The sequence below is a fragment of the Bacillus rossius genome, chromosome 12 (assembly GCF_032445375.1).
Source record: "Bacillus rossius redtenbacheri isolate Brsri chromosome 12, Brsri_v3, whole genome shotgun sequence".
Classification (NCBI taxonomy): Eukaryota; Metazoa; Arthropoda; class Insecta; order Phasmatodea; family Bacillidae; genus Bacillus; species Bacillus rossius.
In genome coordinates this window covers 17,765,116-17,786,932 of record NC_086339.1, presented here as the reverse complement: position 1 = coordinate 17,786,932, position 21,817 = coordinate 17,765,116, and the positions used below count along the sequence as shown (strand labels likewise).

At 35.6% G+C, this 21,817-nt stretch overlaps 1 protein-coding gene across 1 annotated transcript in view; it reads right to left on the bottom strand.

Annotated features, from left to right (window-relative positions):
• Positions 1-16,212, bottom strand: part of LOC134537636 (klaroid protein-like) — an 83,367-nt gene extending 67,155 nt beyond the window's left edge. Inside the window, exons 1-3 of the mRNA XM_063378300.1 lie at positions 15,942-16,212; positions 15,749-15,854; positions 13,214-13,356 (exon numbers count right to left, since the gene is read on the bottom strand). Of these exons, the coding sequence (XP_063234370.1) occupies positions 13,214-13,356; positions 15,749-15,854; positions 15,942-16,033 (341 nt within the window). The 5' untranslated portion in view covers positions 16,034-16,212. The remainder of the gene's footprint in view (positions 1-13,213; positions 13,357-15,748; positions 15,855-15,941) is intronic.
• Positions 16,213-21,817: the final 5,605 nt, after the last annotated feature.

The following is a 21,817-nucleotide window of genomic DNA, read 5'->3' as shown; positions in this document are numbered from 1 at the left end:
TGACTGTCCGTAAACTTACCAAAATAATCTAGAAACTGTAATACACCCATTAATGTTAGAAATAAATTTTTTTTAATATTTCAGATATGATATAAAGCGATTAATTCACGACATATATTTTTTTTATATTTGCCACCCAGATAAAAATACGATTTACACCAATTTGAAGAGCTCAATGCGAAAAAATGTCTAAATAAATGTTTTTAATTATACTTTTAGCTTTAAGATAGTATATTTATAAAGAGTCTAGCATAATTAGTTGCCTCATTAAAGCTGCCCGAGCGTTGCAGTGTACTGCGGCCGTACTGATCTTTCACGGCCGGCGGGCTTTGAAACACTCTGCGTATTGCGACACTCAATAAACTTGGTCTTATTTAGGGATTACTTAAAATATATTTAATGCATATGATAGGGTGTATTCATGTTACATCTATTTAGATATTCATATTCTTTTTTCTTATATGAATGATTTTTGATACAATAAAATTAACAATAAACAATTTCTGCTTGGAACTTGTAAATCAAAATTCTAGAGGACCTCTGGTTTTATATACGTGTGTTCGTATTTTGTTACAGAAATTTTATTATTAAAAATTATTTTAATACCAAAAAATATAATTATTTTTTATTTCTAATACATTAAGTATATTATTTTAGATCATATCTGTGCAAAATTTTTATGTAGCCTATATTATAAAATATATATATTTAATTGTATGAAATTAGTTTACTACATAACAGTTGAAGAAAACGATACACCGTAAATGTGCTTATTGAGTTTTGTCACTTTTATAACATAATTCGTATGATAATATTATTTTTTTCCAGAAAATAAATAAAACATAAGTTGTGTTGTAAAATGTATTGATAGAATTACATATTTAGTAATTTTTTTCTAAGTTAATTCATTGGAGTGCTGCGCCTAGCTTACTTCGTTGAATTGCTAGTGGCAAAGAGCGGTGGTGGATGTTTTTGCAAGAGTTTGGCCGTATTTTATGACCCCAGCTGTGAGAGGGTGTTCGTCCCAGAAATCCTAACGGTCAAGGAAAATAGCCTTTCTCTGTAGTAACGTACGGGTGTGCTACTCGCGCAATATCGTTAGTTTATCACAACTTTCCGGGAAGTTCTATTGTTATTTATATATAATTTAGAAATTAAAGAGTCGATCATACTAATATTTTTACCTAAGCAAATCGCATCCTGGAAGATTTTTATCTACGTTTGCAGCAAAAATCACTTGCAGTTAGGAAACTTTTATTCTTTCAGAGTAAAATTCAGTCTGGAATTACCATACATTAAAAACCTTAGTTTTCTGGAGCAAAAAACGTCCCAGCACGAGCGACTTTAACACTGATGCACACACACTACGCAGCTTGAAATACATCAGTGGTCAGACTATTGTACCAGACACTCAAAATATACACATTTAAACTTTACAAAAAAAAAAACACAGACAATATTTATGAAGTGATTTTGACGCTACGCTCAACAAATTTATGTAACATGTAGTCAAATTTCTATAAAAAATATATATATTTCTTACCTTTTATGATTAAAATTACCAATTTAATAATAGGACGTTTAAACTTTGAGGTGTTTATCACAGTTACCATGTAGGACATTATTTTATATTACTTTGGTGCCATAATGAGAACCGGCTTAAAAAAGTATTAAAGTTATTAAATTTACGAAACATTTTTGTGGATCATTGTATAAATTATCATTAAGGACTCAACTGCTCATTATTGGTGTGATCACAAGGTTTCATCGGTAAACTTTTGACGTGTTACTAAGAAATGTTCATTCTACTACTGTACAAAATTTTTGCTTTGGGATAATTTTCCATGTATTAATAATTTTTGTTTCTTAACAGCGAAATTCGTCCCGACCCGAGCCTACTTCGACAACCTCGCAGTAGTATACACTACGCGGCTCGGATCGCTTTAGTGGTCAGACTAATTGTATGAGACACTTAAAAAATATACCAATTTAAAGATGAATAAATATGCAAAAACGTTTACTCTAAGCGATTTCCACGTTGGGCTCTTTAAGTTTATGTAAGATGTATTTATATTTCCTTAAAATTGAATGAAAGTGAATTCGTTAACTTTAATGATTTAAAAGGTCTATTTTATAGAAACATGTTTAAACTTTGTGCTTTTTATCACTATCCTCAGATGGGGCAATGTTTCTAGATTATTTTGGGTTCCATACTGACGGTCTACTCCATAAACTGCATTTGCAATATCCATTATTGTGGATCGTTGCAAAAAATTGTCATTTTGGACTTAACTGCTCGTTTTTGGTGTGACGCACAAGGTTTGCGGCAGTACTTAAACTTTTGACGTGTTACTAAGAAATGTTCATTCTACTACTGTACAAATTTTCGGCTTTGGGATAATTTTTCATGTATTAAAAACCTTTGTTTCTTCATAGTGAAATTCGTCCCGACCCGAGCCTACTTCGACAACCTCGCAGTAGTATACACTACGCGGCTCGGATCGCTTTAGTGGTCAGACACATTGTACCAGGCTCTCAACAAATAAACTAATTTAAAATTTAAGAACTAAATCGTGATCGTAAAATGGCCGCCATGGTGATTTGCGAATTTATGGAGAAATAAAAGCAGTTAAAATCTTATGTAGTTTCCAAGAGACATTATTACATCACCAATCATCTAAAGTAACAGGTTTACAAAATTTCAACATATTCAGTAACTAGTCAGTTTTTCAAATGTGTTAGTATTAACAATCTGGACCATATCTAGTCGGTGAGGTCTGTATTGTTACAGACTATCTGTATTCTGGTATTTGGATTTTGAAGCTACTTAATGATTCGCTTTCAATGTCTATTAAAATATACTTAATGCTAATTGCAGGAATATTTCTACTCAATTTCAAAATTATAATTCCTGAAAATTTGTAGTGGACACATTTCAATGTAACACTTATTGATTTTCGAGTTATGTTGAGGTTTCGCATGCCACTTCGTGTACACGAGATGGCCCCTGCTCTGGTAACAATGAGTCATCACAACCGGTGCCGTCTGTACGAGCGTCTTCACAAGTTATCCTGAAATATGTTCTTAAATAATAATTCAAGTGAATTCTTAAAATCCTACACACCTTATCTTAAGTGTCGTAAATGAATCGTTATATTTTGTAAATCCATATAATATAGGAGCCAACATGGCGCGAAGCGATGGACGCGATACGAATAATATTTTTTTTTTACCAACCACTAAATCAGTAAATATTTGTTGTTTCCATTCGCTATGAATTCAAGCATGTAACATGTGTACTGCTTCTTCAATTTGGCCACAGTTAAATGGGAGGCTCTGAATCACTGAAAACTCCTCATCCAAATCAACGATGAATAGAGACCGGAAAAATTCGCGGGTTCAATGACCTCCAGGATAGACTCCAATATCATCTACACACTCGGGCAAATGCCAACTGTTCATTGGCTGCTGACTTGTGTGTCGCCTTAACTGGGTGGCCTGTGATTCGACACTTCTATGAGTGAGGGTCTCTAATTGGTCCTCAGTCCTCCATATTAACAATAAACCAATGACAGAAGCAGCACTAAGGTATAATTATTTGAATTTTAGCATAACACGAAATGAACCCGCGAATTTTTCAGGTCTCTAACGATGAATCACAGGCATTACAACAAACAGTTATCACAAGTCAAGTAGCCAATGAGCAGGTGACATTTTTCGAGTCCGTAGAGGATTGTTGAGACTATCCTACAGGTTAATGGCAACGCGCTCTTACGCGCATGGTTAATACCCCGCATGAGTAGAGTGTAAATGCGTAAGCCTGAGACACATCTAGGTCCTCATCTAACCGCGCACACTTAGATTTAACTCAGGATAGGGTGAAAAATATTTACTAATTTTGCAGTCCTAACAGTCACCAACGAATAGCCAGCAAAAATACATAAATAAACTCACGAATATTGTTCGTGAATGAAGGCGAAGCTGATACTTTGGAAACGTTACCAGCAGATATTAAATGATGTTTAACTATTATTTACGTTGCTTACTTCTTAAAACTGCATTCATGTAAACTGATTTTGTGTGAGACTATGTTGAGTGTTTTCTGCTACACTTAGTTTTCTGAAAAAAGTCTATTGTGGCTTAATAAACTTGTTAACATTGATGCCTGCCATAAAAAAAAAATTCAAACGTAATTATACGGATACATGTTGAGTATAGTTTATGAATGGTTCACGCATTGCTGAAAAAAAAAAAAACATGTTTACAATTTTACACATCTTTTTGTTGTCGCGTCCATCGCGTTGTACATACTCAACTCTGAAAAATAAATATATGGTAAAAAAAGCTATAATAAAATAATCTCTTATCTTTCTTTATTCTTTTTTCTAAGCGCTCTAATGGCTTTCGATAGTTTTGTTCTTTTGTGTACTCTTGGTGGAGGTTTCTTCTGCATTTTATTCCTGAATAAATCTTACGCTGCAACAAAAAACATCTAGCTAAATCACTGTGCTAAATAACAACAGAGAATAACCATTCAATTATACGCCGAGCTAAACCAAACACGTTCTCTTATCTACTGAAAATGAGTACGTTGACCTTCATATCAGTTTCCCGCGAAATCCTGTCTCCCCTTCGTAAACAGCAGACAGCTGTGGCAGAGTGGGAACGAGCTGCAAAAAGTTTGGAAAACTGTCGCAAGGTGTCACTACTGTCCAGCGCGCTCCATAATTCCTCGTATCCGAGCTTGCACGCGACTCAAATTTCTACAGCTACGTTTTTACTTTAGGTCCGACTGCAATAAGCTAAAGACTAAAATAAAGTCAATCATTCAGCCGACATATATGTAGGCGTTTGAATTACAAATGAAAACGCGAATGTTATTAAATTCGCAAATGAATATCACGCAATTTCGTAGCAGCTCAGTTATTAAAATTCAAATTGTAAATACGTTAAATTAATAATGATTACAGATAAAATAATGGTCACAGTCATATCTCCCGTGTCTGAAAATTTATCTGCGAAAGTTTTACCACTGAATTCTTTATAGTTTTTTAATAAAGCTTGAATTAAAAAAAATACCGAAAATCAGCAATAACTTAATTAAAATAAAAAAATAAAAAATTAAATTTTACACCAGAATGGTTCAAATATTCTCTAGCAGCTGAATCATTAACAAATATATTTTTTTTTTTATACGATGCTGGTGCACCAATCCCCTTAAGACAACAAAAGTAACTTTATTTTAGGTTAGAAAACTTTTTTTAATCATTGTAGATTTATGGGGAAAAAATTAACCTCCAGTGCTTCAAAATCCTTAAATGAAGTTAATGTTTGACACCAGATAATAAATTATATAATAAACAATATATTAATAAATCTGGCCACTAGGTTATTTTTCACTCTCTCCCCTATGTTGTTAGTAAAGAACTGAGTCGTAACAGTCTCTACTGTGTTTGCTATCATTACCAACCGACTTAGATTACGTCGCGAGATTTCATTGGTTAAAATTATTTCGAACCGATTTCGCAAAAGCCGTATGCATGACTTCGTGTGCGCTCGCTCGACTTAAGTTAATTTTAACGATGCGCACGCATCCTGCAACGAAATGTTCACAGAATGAAAATACTACCTACAAATAAAAATTTAAATGTTTTTAAATCATATACTTTAATGATTGATATTGAATACTGGTCATATCATGAATAAACATTTATTTATTTTGAATATTAATGATATAAACTGTGTTTATAAACATTTCCAAGTGTATTCATATAAGTGAGTTTAAGTTCTCATAAGTATGATTTTTTTACATTATAAATTATTATATTATTTAATAAATAATTAAAATTAACAAATCCGAATTAACATTAAGCATATTTATTGATCTGCATTATCAATTAAAATTAATCTCGATTATTTTACTACATTGAATAATTTCATACACGTGTTAATATTAATATTGAATACTGAGTATTTATTTAAATTTTAATTTGATAGAATTGATACTTTATTACCAACCGTATTCATAATAGCACTATAGTCCAATTATTATTTTATTTCTATTAAGTAGATTAATACAAAATGAAAGTCAGTTTTTTTTTATTACGCCATGTAAGTAGGCCTACAGTGTGTCAGTAAAGTCATGGTGCACATGGTGTTGCGTCATCAGCTGCGCGCGCAAACCGTTTTTACGTCACACTACAGATAACTCTTTTTTGATACTGTCCAAATGTAGAACAATTAATTTTTCAAGCTTTCGTTTCTTTTAGCCACAACAAGCGTTCATAACTGCACGTTGACCTTACGGTCGTAACTTGCGACGTGAACACACACTTTTTTTTTCTTCTTGTGAGCCCGGCCTCACGCGAGAGAAGGGTCGACGGCGCAGCTGTGAGTCACCGCGCTTCACGCGCCGACGCGCCGGCACGGACGGAAATAGCGCCGGACGCAGAAACGGGCCCCGAGGACTACTCCGCGGGGGCTGCGCTCCGCGCGCGAAGCCGCCAACGACTCGCGACACGAACAATGGGGCAGGAAGTGCGCTGGTCCTATTGTCCTCCAGCCTGACCGTGCCCAAGAGCAGCGTCAGTTGCACCCAATGACGGTTACAGAATTTTTTTTTCTCACGGGAGAATTCTAAAAAAAAGAAAAAAATAGAAAAAAAAAGGGGGGGGGGGGTGTTTGTCTGTAAAGTCGATTTACGGACGATCATTTTACGTGATAACGTCACATAAGAAAAAAAAATTGATGAAAAATTGCATACTTTTTTAATTTTCAAATATTATTTACAGCTTTTGCAAAATTTAATTTAAATAATTTTGTTTAAATATAATCACGAACAATAATTAGTTGAAAAGCCCGCCTTAACCTGTTTATGATATTACAGAAGATTTTCTCGCACGGTGGTTGGCCGGTTCTTGCACGCTCGGCTCAGGCGGAACGTGACAATTTTTCGTGCGTGCAGCCGGCGTTCATCGATTTATAAGACGTTATCACGTCAAAAATGTTAGCATGTGTTATGTAAACATCTAACCTCGGTAACGAGCAAAATCATGTTGCAAATACACTTATAATAGGCCTACTGTTACGAGTATGTGGGGTAACTGGGTTCGTAAGAGATAGCCAATTAATTACTAATATTTCCATTACTAACAAATTGTTTTACATAAAAATGTGTGATCACCAATCACTTTCACTTAAAAGTGTTTAATCGCAAGTCACTTAATGTCTGTCAAGTTCCCGCAGTTCGCACTCCTCACTGAAGTGGTTCGCCCCTTACCTCGCGCCTGTTCTCACACAACACAGTCACGCGCCACTCGGTCGCACTCTCACGGTCCCGTCGCTACGCGCCGCGCCACTCTCGAGGGGGTCTCTCACCCTCTTCGCTGATGTCGCACTTCTCTTCACTCGCGGAACTCCCGCGGAGGCCGGCGTCGTCGCTTATATACCCGTGGCGTCCTTCTGGAAGGGACGAGAGCGGTTGTGACGTGTCGCGTCATCCTGGGCCGACCCCGGGCCGAAACACCCAGAACAGCGACGGTTATTCACGCCATTCCTAGGCGGCGACCTGAGCTGGGACGGTGCGCGGGGAGCGGAACCGGGGGAAGGGGCGTAGCAAAGACTCTTGCAATCCGACCAAGCACGCGTGGCATGTCTTACGTCAGTGGACGGCGCGTGACGTCATTGGCCGTGCGGCGCCACCAGCCAGCACCGAACCTGGCGGCCGTCGCGGTCCTGTCTGCGTTCGTAACAATACGAAACTCGGACACGAAATTTAACGTAGAATTCTTTAAAATATTACCGAGTGTGACAAATAATAAGCCAATTGTATTTTTAACTAAATTTCTGGACACGATATCACACATACTTTCCGCACCCGCCGCTAGAATTCGCAGACAGAAATTTTGAACTATATAATGAAACGGCTCCGATAAAAGCGAAAATAATTCTTGAAAAAATACGAAACCTCGGCTTTGAACCTGAGTTTCCACAATGAATTAAATAAAATACTGCCCATCTGGTTAAAATCCACGGAACAGTTAATACTATAAAGTTCCTCTTTGTTTGTGTTGCCACACGCGAATCCATCATCTTTAAGAATTCGGCTCGTGGGTATAGCAGAAAAAAATAGAAGACGTTTATAGTACGGTTTTAGCTAATACTTCAGGTTATAAAAAAATTGTATACCCAGTCAGACCCCTTGGAAGGATAATTAAAAAAAATTAAAACTGCTAAGGAAATGGGTATCGCGTGGAGCTGGCTTTAGTGTCTAGTGTCAGGGGTGTATCTGTGATAGTGAGGCGGGATAAATGCGACGCTAGCTAGTGGTATATGCTCTAGGCGCAAGGCTCTGAACTGGCGCGCAGTCTTTTCGACGTGCATATGGCAACTATGAGGATTTGAGCTGTAACCAAACCAAAGTGCACACGTCTGTACGCACGGGTATAACAGAAGGAATTAGGTATCGTGTAAGGCGGGCGTAACTAGCCGAATACATAAAGAAAAAGCGCGCGTAAGTATGAAATTCTAAGCACAACAAGCCCTTTCAATGACAACTCTGCCCCGCCTGCAATCACGCATGCAAATTACCCCAATTAACCGTCACTAAACAATGCCTGCTGTCAAGGAGTGGTTGGAGCAAATCCCGTGGAGGCACGCCACAATGCAAGGTTGGAACGAACAGGAATCAAGGTACTGGGATCTTCCCACGACCTTCAAAAATATACGCAGCCCATATGTTACGTAGATGTGCGCGTGGTGTAAAAAAAAAAACTCACGAAACAGGGCAGTTTCCATTCTTCGAATGATACTTTCAATGGAGAGGATTTGTTTTGATCAGGGAGTCACAAAAGGATCAAGGCGGTAACATACTCCATCGCAGAAATCACGAGTTGTTCGCGCTCAAAAACGAACACCGACGCCGGATAGTTGAATAAAGTATACAATTATACAATGGCCACAAAGGGATATGATTATTTGAGATTTTCTGTGTGTGGTTACACTGTGCGCTGAGGCAATAGCAACGTCCTAAGTTATGCTCCGTTTTCTAAATTATATATGTAAGTACATAGTAAGTACACCATATTTGTTTTAGTCCATACTGTCTATATCTTATAAAAGTTAAACATGCTAAAAATATTAATAGATGTGTGTATACAACAAATGCGTGTGTGTGTATGTGAATCTTACAAACTAAATTCAACAACTTCTACAAAGTGTTATCTTTCAACGCTATGTTCGCATTATTTTCTTGTAAATGTACATTTCACTCAAATATACATCAATGTATCACTTTAGATGTTTCGGAAATGTACGATTGTAAATGTGTACATGACAGTGTTCCACAGCCTTTTTTTTAATCAACAAAAAATCAAGGCCAACAGTATGTATAAAATAAATAAATGTGTAATTCCTCTGCCACCATCTCGTGAGAATCCCGACAAACTGCATTAGCAGTAAACGGCTAGTTCAAGTCGATTCCAGGAATAAACGAACTGCCGTTCGCAGGGGCGACGCACAGGACATTTTCCTTGTTTGTGTAGTTTTCTGTGGGAACCAAGGTCACTGATGGGAAAATTAAGGATTCTATTGTATTTGCACGTAATTGAAAGGGCCGATGACTTTCCTTTCGATTTAAATTGAGTTTTTGTAATTTCGTATTAAACACTTCAAAGATTTTGTACTCATTAAATGATGAGATGTAGTTTTTTTTTGCGTTTATGAAATTAACCCGAGTATAATTTATAAGGAAAATATAATATTTTTTACGATAAATGAGCGAAAAACCACCGTCGAACTTTTAAGTTCCAGGTTGGCCTATGGAGGCTAAATCCACAACCCCCCAGGGCCATCAAAGTAAGGCCACTCACAAAAATGTTCGGTCCTCGTAACGCCACTACTGTCCGACGCGGCATCAAGTTTCTTCAGAACTGCACTACAATAGCGTTCGCATTTCAGAGCGGAGGAGAAAAGAAAAGGATGCATATAGTCACAAATCCTTTCCTACACGCCCGAAAAATTGACATCGTGTAACTTTGGGAGAACGTTGAAAAAAAACCGCGTGAGTAAAAAAGTGTGACAAAGGTTTCATCGTGTTCGTTCCGAAAAGGTTAAAATAAATACCACTAAATTATGTTTCCAGTAAAGTCAACTTAACTTTTTTTTAAAAACTTATCTTAAGGCTACATTTGTGGTGGTTATTTTGTGCCAGGAGACCGAGATTGGTAATTGTTTGAACTTCTAATATAATTAACTTTTAACTTTCGCCTGCGCAATAACGCCGCCAGATGTGAGTCCCTGCTGTGCTTTAGAACAACTTTCCTCAATGACAGGGACCTTAAAATCAGAACCTGTCGCGTAGCAAACATTAGAGATACCTACAGCAATTTTCGAATATTTTTCTCTATGTTACACCTTATAACCGCGCGTTTTTTTCAAATTAAAAAAAATCCGATGTTCTACGGAGGCAAGTATTCGGGCATATATGCAATGATTTTTGAAACGTAGGTTAAAAAAAAACTAGAGGTATTACCCGGGGGTGGGGGAGGGGGGGGGGGCGTCCGCGTGATTATATGTTAAGCATGTGAAGTCGTTTTTTCCCCCTTCATTTCATTGTTGCGCCATATTGGTTAGACACCCAAAACATTGGCTGAAGTGTGTAGGTTAAGGAAGCCGTTAAATTACGCCTTTCTTTTTTTTCTTTTTTCATGAAGTGGCAGTTTTTAACGACGGAGATTCTAATCTATAATTACTAACCATTATCAGACGTAACATGGCGACGGCGAGGTTGAAAAGTGGCTTCAACTTCGCCACGACGATTCCTAACTCCCGAGTGTTACCACCGCTGGCAATACGAGCAGTAAGTCCCCCTAAAGCCAGCCAACTACTTGACCTCTCTGGCCACGCAGCAGCTGGCTGGAACCGTTAGCGAAGTGCTCGCCGAATAGCAATTACAACCCGAGGCTCGGCGTCCGCACGCAGAGTCTGTCATTTCGTTTCCTCGCCATTACTACTGCCGTAACTACAGACCTGCAAAATTCGCGGATTCATTCCGGTGATAGGCTAGAATTCAAACACACATACCTCTTAGATAATTTTGCTATTGGCTCACTGTTCATCTTGCAGGTCGGCAGCCAATGAACTTGCGTTATTTGCCCGAGTGAACAGGGGTTATGTGCAGTCTATCCTGAAGGCCATCGAAACCGCGAATTTTATAGGTCTCTAGCCATAACTTTCTTGCGTTGTTTTTTGAGGTGAAACTTCTTTGCTGGGGGGGGGGGGGGGGCGGAACTACAATTTTTCGAGCGTTACGAAAATAAATTCCGATCGCACGAGAGGAATAGTTATGTAAGTGGTGGGGGGGAACCAGTAGAGGAGGAGAGTGCGTCTGCGGCGAAGCCACTCCAACCCATGTGCAAGTTGTAACGGACAGAAGAGCAGACGGCAGGGGAGAGGTAGAATGACGCAGCAGTGATGCTACGGAATTCTAGTAACGCTGATAATCAAGAAGTTTCACCTCTGCCGCACGTGGACTCCACACGCGCGCTTATCTTTTTTTTGTCAGATTTTTATCACCAGGTATTTACCACTCGTTATTTTCGAGCTGAAAAGGTCATGTATTTTACCAAAATAGTGAACACTTAACGTGACTTTTTTTTTTTACGCTACCAGATATTTAGTCAAATCTGTTGAGAAACTGAGACGAAACATTTTATGCAAAGAGTTATCGTGATGAATTCACAAAAAAAAAAAAAAGGACAAGAATGTGAAATAACCGACATAGCGTGCAAGACCGACCCTTAATGTTCAAAGGCAGTGGCGCGTCTAGGTACAAGTTCGAAACTTTCAAATAGAATTTTACAACTTCTTTAATATACATATAGTTAGAAATGTTTCACAAAAGCACTTGTGCAAAGACAAGTGAATTTTCATAAGTTTACAAGTGATTTACTTGTAGGCTACCTAAAAGCTGAGATTTATTAACAACTGTAACCAACAAAAATGTAGCTGACACTTGTTGTCTACTACTAATATTTTACCTTCCTCAAAACATAGGTGGGTTACAAGTTTATTAATAATAATTATCCTAAAAAGATATTGTAGTTGAGTTTAACCCTACTGTGCTAAAATAATAAAAAAATTACAGATGAACTAAAATCATTAACAAATTTATACTGCAACTAAACAATAATAACAATAAGTATAACTCTTACATTAATTAAATGTAGTTATGTTGCCAAATCTTGTTAGTTACAATTGCAACTACACTTTGTCTCACACAACATAAAATTTTACTTGCAAGTGACATGTTTTGACAATCTATGATAAAGGCCTGTGATTAAACATGTGATTAAAAGTGCTTACTTCTTTCAATTTTTAGTTACAAGACTTGCACCTTTGAGGAATGAGCTCCTGGCGGTTACAAAATTCTGATCGTTCGTTGGCCAAAAACAAATTGGATGAATATATTTAAAAATAAAAATAAATCAAAAATTACATTTAATAAAAAACTTTAAAAATCAAGATGGAGAAGAGACCTCCCCAAGATTAGATTGAGTTGCGAACTATGTGATCACAGACGAGTCTAACCAGTACGATACGGGGGGGAGGAAGGATCGAACTCGCGACCCCACCCACACGAGCGAGGACCGCGCCCTCATTCGCACACGTGCATGTTGTTTGATAAAATAGAAAAGGGGGGGAAACAGGATGAGGAGAAGGGGCAGTTGGCGCAGGTGAGGCCGGCGGGCAAGCCGTCGCCATGGTTACCCCGCCCACGGGGTCGACAGCTGTCGTATTTACGAGGCTGGCGTCACGCACGGCAACTGAGTAGAATAGGGGGGGACGCAGGGCAGTGCAACACCTCGCGCAAGCGGTGACGTCACCCACTCAAAGCGTCACACAGCCGGTGAATAATTCATGCACGTCGCAACAGCCATAAGGTTCCTTCTCTTTGCAGCACTGAATGTCTCGTGGGCCTAGGAGGTCGATGTGTTCAACAAACACCGTGTCTCACAGTGCAATGAATTAATAAACAAGTTATCTCGCTCAATTCAACCAAATAAGGTAGTAGTTTGAGCTCCCATGACGCCATGCACAATTTAAAAAAAAAAAAACACAATACGATAACTGTAAAGAAATAAAACCCATATTACTGAAAGACTGACGTTAACCAGATTCGTGCAGTGTAAATAAACAATGGCGATGTACTCACTTCCAGTAAAACTTGTCTCTGAAAAAGTTCGAGTGCACGTGAAACCACGACTGGTCATTCTTGGCTTCGCTGCGTTCCTCCGTCTGCTTCACTTGTCCGTTCGCCATCCGAGGCGAGTGCTCCGAGAGCTGCGTGTTGAACACCTGCAACAAGGCGATACGTACTGGAAAAGGTACAAACCACTGCGAAAAACACGCGTCGAGTATGACGTGACCATGCAACGCTCGGTTCTCCTGAATTCAGATCGGAAGAACAAGCGAACTGTCAGTTGACCAGAAGGAGTTTGGGTCCCAAGGCTCAGGCGAATCAGCCGGAGGTTTCGGCGGACAGAACTGCGCAGTTACTTCAGTTAACGGTTCAGACATGACAAACTGAACGAGTATGAGTCCCGTAACAGTACAGAAATACTACCAAGTTCCATTAGGGTAAAACATTAACCTAGGTTGCTTATTTTATAATAAAAACATTTTAATTCACTTTTAGTAATAGCCATTATTAATTTCCGTAGATATCATACGAGTATATACATTGGGCATGTGCATTCGGGTTGATTCTTTTGGTAGTTTTATAATTTATTTTATTTTGACTGTGTCCACTTTTCAATGTATGCATGATTGCTTGGATATACGCGTCTCCACTTTAAATTTGTTATTTTTTTCTTCTATTGTTTATGTTATTTGTATTTGAATTTGTTTTATACTTGTATAGTGCAAGCCTATTTGATGCTGCCTGTTGGCCGACGCTTAATAAATGTATAAATAAATTAATGAAATGTGTCTTAGACATTGCATGTTATAACGGCTGTTTAAATAATAAAAAGCTGAAGAAAATAAAGGATATTTACTAATTCCTTACACGAACATAATTCACATCTTCATTCAATGTATTATATTTACTTCCATATACTCGACATTACCCCACCTAACGAACACCACGTATTTAAGACGCTACTTCCCTGTTCCACTATTACTAAGTATTTCACAACTAATATCACACCGCCGTCCCTTACCATCACAACAGATTCTAAAAGAGCACACATAGTTCTCTTTCCCATTGATACCAATTTTACAAACGTTCATTGGCCTATTTCCATGACGTCATTTCTATTACCGCCGAAACAAAACAACAGCTGCAATGGATGGTATCGCGTTATAAACTGACCCGTTAAAATTGAATCCGTCTGTGCCTTCAAATAAAAATAGTCAAAAATAATACGGTTGAGGAAAGATTGAAATGGCATTTTCACAATGAACGTGATTCAGCGTCAACAGAGTGTATTTATACAATGTAGGAGACAAGTCAAAGCTTTTTACATTCACTCTTCACAACGTGAAAACTGTGTGACATGTGTAGTAACGGCACTCGCCTAGTCAGACGTGTTGGTTGTGTTACTGAAGCGGACGATATGAGCTACGCTCGCTGGTGCTTCTAGCGCGGTATGGTCTAGAGCAAGGCTGTGGACTGGCACACGGTATTCTAGTCGTGCATAGGACAGCTATGAAATGTAAGCAATAACCATAACATTATATGGCGGAGAAATGAATATAAAGGTGTAATGCAAGGCCCTTGAATGCTTTCAAGAATCTGTACCAGCCGTTTCGTGTCTAAAATTTACTCTGAAAACACGCGTTTTAGCCTTTTTCACTCTCATAAAAATACTCGAACATATCGAGTTTTCAAATAGCGTGTTTTTTTTTTTTTCCTGAAGCTCAGCACACCGTGTGTGTCCGAGTAGGCGCAGCCCTTGACATTTGTGCAGTTTTAGTTGGAAATATCCATACAAATACCAAGATTTTGGAGGATGGTAGTTGTTTGTTAGTGACATCATTACAAACTATAAATTTGAAGTGAAAAAAAAAAGAATATCTAATTTATTGATTCTGGGTACGTACTACTAACTGAAAAAAATATTTTGCCAAAAGCACTTTTTTGTACAGCAAAACTTGCGTACCTCTGCTTCCCAAGTGCCAACATCGCCATATCCTTTGTTTTTAAATTATTATAAACTAGAGAAAATTATATACATGACAAGTAGTTGACGAATTACCTCAACGCTCGTACAGAAAGAACTTAATATAAGAGAAACCCTAAAAATGGTATCAATTCCTGACAGAACACTAGAGAATTGTAGCCAATTACCGTAGTAATATCACTAAGTAGGTTTACCTCTTTCGACACTGTAGAGTAAGTTAATTTACAATTACGAAAACATAAATTTATAAAATACTAGGTCTATAACACGTTTTTAAACAAGTAAATTGTATGTATGTGCGCAGAGCCAAAACTAAACACACTAACCCCGATTTTTTAAAAATTTTTGTAAAGTTTTTACTCCTCAGAACTTTCGGCGATAAGAATATTTATCGGCAGTGATAAGTACAAAGTAATATCTAGCCTGAAAACTTTAGAATGGTTAAATTCAGATTATTTGTGAAAATTTCATGTCATAGTACTAATGCACGTATAGCACTCCCAATTAATCGGGTACAGTTACCGCTTAAGTTCATAGACCAATTGACTCAGAATTAAACTTACGTTTTGATCGTGTTCGTATCCTGAAGAATCCACCAATGCAGAATCAGCTTCATGCAAATCAACTTTATTTTTAATCATACTTTGAGTGTCCTGTACACTACTCGAGCTGGAAAAAAAAACATACGTAGGTACAATCCTTAATTCAATAATACTCGAAATACAAAATTTAGATACACATAATTAAAAGAATCACCTAATTTTAGAATATTGTTTGGAAACCACTGAAACACTCCCACTACTGCCTTCCGATTTTTGCACGATACTGCTGCGGGTTGTACGAAGCATGGTAACACCTGAACACACGCGTGTTTCTGTTTATGTTATAATATTGAAGTAAGCAAAGCACTAACAAATAGTAGTTATTTCTAAAAGAGCATTAGCACCACTACAACAATTCAATGAACAATTCCAGTAAAATGCTTCAGCAAAGCACTGACGCTACGTGAGAAATAACAATAACAAATACAACCCACACCCACTCAAGCTCGCCAACTTCAGATTTCAAAAGCCTTTAATACCAACAATGATGCCAATGCATGAATACCAAAGAATGTATCTGCCTTGAAACAATAATAAACTAGCCTTAATTTAATAATTTGTATCATTTTCATTAGTCTTATAAATTTGACTTAAATAAACATTAGCTTATTTAAGAAATTCTTTACATTTGTAGCTATTGATTAGAAATAAATATTTCTGTCTATGGAATTATTGGTAGTAATATTACATTCTGCTAAGTTTAAGGCAGAGTGTACTTCGCCATACTGTATTCAGACTTATATGTTATAATTTGTACTAACAAATACTTATCCTTACTGACACCACAACATACAAATAATCTCTCTTTAAAAATTGTCACGGTGTTATAGTTAAGTATTAACGAACAAAATTTAGCATGTAACCGCCGGGAAACCAATTATTTTATGTGAGCACTTGCTATTGTAATATTTACACAAGGCTACTACTGTTGACTTTAACGAATGCTCAAAACCAGGAAGTGCAGTTTGCCTTACCATAAAATCCAACAATAATGAATACTGGGCAAGCAGGCCCCTTTAGAGAAGGAATTTTTTATTCCTACGGGGAAGGGGCGGGGAGTGCAGTCCATGTCCCCCCGGGAAATACGAATACACGGCAAAATGTATTCGTAATAAAAATTTACACAAGACCTGACATAATTTTTAATGTGATATTCGAGTTTTTATGTCCATAATCTTTTGTGGTAATAAATTAAACAGCAAGCATGATGCACAGTTAAATCAATGTATTATGGATCATGACTTCAGATTTAAAGGATAAACTTAGATCTGTGATATGGAATGATTACCAACATCTTTAATCTTATGCTTTGCTCACTCTCTCGAACATTGACGGGATTTACTGAAATGGAGTCAGGCGCACAAACATATCGAAGCATATCCTCTGTTTGTTGCTCACTCATTCAACTTTGTTTGCATAAAACACACTTTTTTTTTTAGCAAGGATTCATAAGTATATAACTAATCTTCTTAACCAACCCTTTCATTTCTGTTACAATCATTTGTACGAGTGAATACCTACCCTCCTGAAAAAGAAAAAAGAAGGGGCACATGATGCCCAAATTGTCTGATATGATGAATCAGGTTTCTCTTTACTCTGGTATTCCTGTTCTGTCCACGAGATGTCTGCATGGTCTTGTCTTCTGGGTTTAAGATAAAATGCATAGTGGCACCCAACAACACCACTCTCCACGACTGACAATCATCATTCTTTTCAGTAGTCATCACTTTCATTTTCTTTCTCCTGCTGAACCCAACCCAGCTTGTGTATTATACAGGTCACTTAATAATTTCTGAGAGACTTTTTTTTATTGCTAGTTGATCATTTTGTACGTGCTCTAACATGTGTGAATTATGCCAGCTAAACTCAGTGGACTTTGATGACTTAATTCCAGTTCAGTCAAGTATACACATAAAGGTTGGGTGCAGTACAATGCACCCATAATGTGTGCCAGTACGGCATCTAGTGTATATGCTTAAGTTGCATAATTTGCAGGCTAACCAATGACAATTTTTTTTAATTAGGTACTTTTTACACAAAATTGATCATAAACTTGTCCAAAGAAAGGACACTTCTTTACATGTTTATGTTTCATGCTTAAAGAGTCAGAAAATAAGTGTCAGTGTCCAAATTCATTTTGAAGAATTAAACATGTTACCTATATAAACTTTTAAAAATATTTTAGTGCTTGCACTGATATGACTTTTTTTTTTAAATTTTACTGCTTTAGAACAGGATTATTTTTTTGATCAATCACCCTAAAGGACTGAATGTCCTTTCCCTTGAAAAAATGGCATACTAGACAATACTTTACACACAAACCAAGATGCAGCTGGTTTTGCTGAATCATGGGTATTTATATTAAATTGTATTTATTATAGCAATGTTTTACCTTTTAAGTGCTAGCACCCTTGGTTGCATTGCTGACAAACCTTTAATTTAACACAATGGTCATAGTTTTGTGTCTCACTTCACCTCTAACATTACTGTAATTAGGATTTCAAATCTTGAAAGTTAACCTCTGCTTAGCTTTGTGTGTTAATGGCATTAGAAAGGGACATTAATATTCTGTTAGTCACAAAACTTTTTAGTGTATGTTGCACAACTAAACTTAGGTAAATGTCTAAGACCTTATCTTCACTATCAGTCAATCAGTGTAAAAAGTAGGTACTTTGAAATGGTAACAGGACTCAATATTACAATTCAGGGTGTCAACAAACAAACTTGTAGAAAAAATTACCCGATGTTTCCAAGACTTCCATGATCAAAATTACAAATTTCCCTGATGATTTTTTAAAAATAATTTACCCATTTTCCAAGTTTCTGAAAGAAAAAAAAGACAATCCCACCTCGCCATCACTATAGCTGTACTAACTCAAAAATAACCTTGTGTACACCAATTTACAGTGTGAACATACACTAAAACAGCTCCTGGAAAAAAAAAAATTGTGTGTTCAAAGTCTGGGTGATGGCATACCAGAACATGACTTCCCCTCAAATTACTACCACTGAGGTATTTCCATGACTTTTTTACATTTTAAAGTAAATTCCCTAACCAATTTAAAATAAATATTAAATTGCAATTATAAAAAAATATTTTCAAATACCTACCTATTTCATTTTTCTGTATTCTTCTTAAAAAATACATAATATTTTGTCAACTAAAGAAATGCAAAATAAGAATGTCATGAGAAAAAAATCATGTAACTGTAAACATTACCAAATCGTACAGCTCAATTATATTAAATGGAATGGTTATGATTATCTGTAATTAAATACAATTTTTAAAACTGTTCACAATTGTAGAGCTAATACACAGAGGAAGATTGTACGTACAATAGATGCGGAGTGGTAAGTTATGTATAGCTACAACAAAGGAGCGTGAGAACAAATATAGTTCAACATCTGTATTGATTATGAACTACCTACCTAAGTATTTTTTACTTATACCCAGAAGTGACATTAACAATAAATAAAAACAATTTTATAACACCAACATGTTTAATGGACAACATCAAGTTCATAGTACATTATATATATATATATATATATATATATATACTGTATATATTTTTTCCAACAACATATGCTATTTTTTCACAATAGCTATCACACAGTGTATACGTACAGCAATATGCGAACAATACAGCACATTACTGAAAGAAAAACTTAAGTTTATACTTTAAATTTAATTAAAAACTAACATTTTCATGTACCTATTTCCTCAATTACCTTAAGGTTCAGTCTCCAGTTTATCCAATTAGTTTCAGTCTTTGTTAACTAGTAACGGAATTTATAAATGTTGACATTTTATGCTTACAAAAAATTACCACAGATATATTATAAGTAACAACAAAAACTGGCAAAACTTATTGAAACAACATAACAGTACATCGACATAATAACATAAATATAAATTACAATCAATGGTTATGAATAAAAAATTGAAAAAAAATTGAGAAGTAAAATTTTTTAATGCAAACAAATATTTAAGAAGTTCATGGAAGCATAACATAATTAATTACTTTAAGAAATTATTTTGGTTTGTTTTTTTACAACAATTTTGTGCATAATAATTATATATATTAACTTTGAAAAAAGTTAACATGCACTGAATGTTAAATTACTATTTCATGGCACATAAACTTAAAAATGAGTTTCTTGCAAAGTTCTACAACTAATTAATTACAGCTGCATTGATATATATATATATCCTATATATTAACATCTAGACTAATAAAACACAGAGATATCACAACTACTCTTATAAATGTACGGAAAATACCATTGCATAATTGCGTAGTACAAGAAAAAATACAAGGAAAACAAAAATGAATTAAGTATGGAAAGAAATTAGCAAGATAGTCCAGAAATAAAATAAAATCTCATGAAAAATATTACAAAATAAAAACTTACGAGACTACAGTTATGAATTACAGAAAGAAAAAAACACATTGCTAACAATGTCAAAATATGTATTCATCTTCAAATTCATATCTCTTTTGAGAATATCTTCTTCACCACATCACACTTTAAAGTTAATATGAACAAAGCACAGCCCAGGTATGCACATGCAGATCAATGTGATGACAAGAATTTCATGGAATAAATCCTCTAACAGTTTTCTGGAAACTATAAAATATTTTTATTAAAAATGATAAAGTGTAAACCAAGGGAAACACAATTTTTTCTGTAATGAAAAACAAGCAAAAATAAATTTATTGTAAAGACATAAAGAGTAATTAGGGAAACAAAAAAAAAGTACGTAATTTGCATAAACGTCAGCTTTTTTTTAAAATACAAATTCAAAATGATATGAGCTTACTACTTGAATCATGGTAAAAGCTTCTTTATTATTAACCAACTCAATAATGAAATATTTAATTAGAAGCATAAATGCTGTGGGCCTTTTTCCATGGACTTACTAGGTACTGCTAAAAGTCTTCCTCCCTTGATTAACAACCAAGTGAGACTCAACCTCAAAAAGCAGGAAGTGGAATGATGGAATACAAATTACACTATCTAGATAAATATGTACGAAGAGCCTAAATAAAAGTTTCACAGAACAATACACTTTTAACATCACCACCACCAAAAACTAATCATCACCTACCACAGAAAATATCAGATCATAAATTGAAACACTATGAGGAACACAGACCATTTAACACTTAAAATATCTTAGTATTTTCATTAAATATGCTTACAACATTAACTGCAGTTATAGATAAAACAATCTCTTCTTTTAAGATTTAAAAAAAAATTGCATAATGTAACTATAACTCTAAGTCATTATTAACAAACAAATTATTTCAATCTGTTAACATAAAACTTTTCAAATAAAAAACAGCATCAACTTACCATTACTTTTAGTTTTAACCTAATGCTTTATGATTATGATATACAGAATTTTAAACTAGATAATGTTTTAATCACAGTAACAATGGACCATCAGTTTCAAAATACAATCTCTTAAACAGAAGCAGCTATGCATTCAGGAACCAAATGCCATTTCTTAAATTTCAAAACTTTGGGAAGAAAAAAGAAACACTTACTTTGCAATTATGAACTTCAAAAACAAATTAATACTAAAAATAATGATGCCAAATTATATGGCAGAGACGTAAGTGTACAACTTTATTTGGAAGGCTTTGTGAAGATCGATGAAAACAAAGAAAAACATTTTATTTTGTTGGTTCCTGATCACGTAACTGTGTACAAATTCTCTCCACTGAAAGTTGTGGATACAATTTTATTAAAATAACCTTCTCTATTATAAAAATGTATTGATATAGTGAGTAAATATATATCACAAAAATACCCTTTTCCAATAATATACTACCATTTATGGTTAATAATGAGTCAAAAATACAATCTTACTATCACAGTTACATTGTTCTAGATAAAGAATATATATCAATTTCAAAAAAACTATTCTGGTTTACACCAATATAATATCAAAATTACATACTTTATATTCAATGTGTTATTTCAACAATAAATCAGCAGAATTGACACTTTTTACTTTCT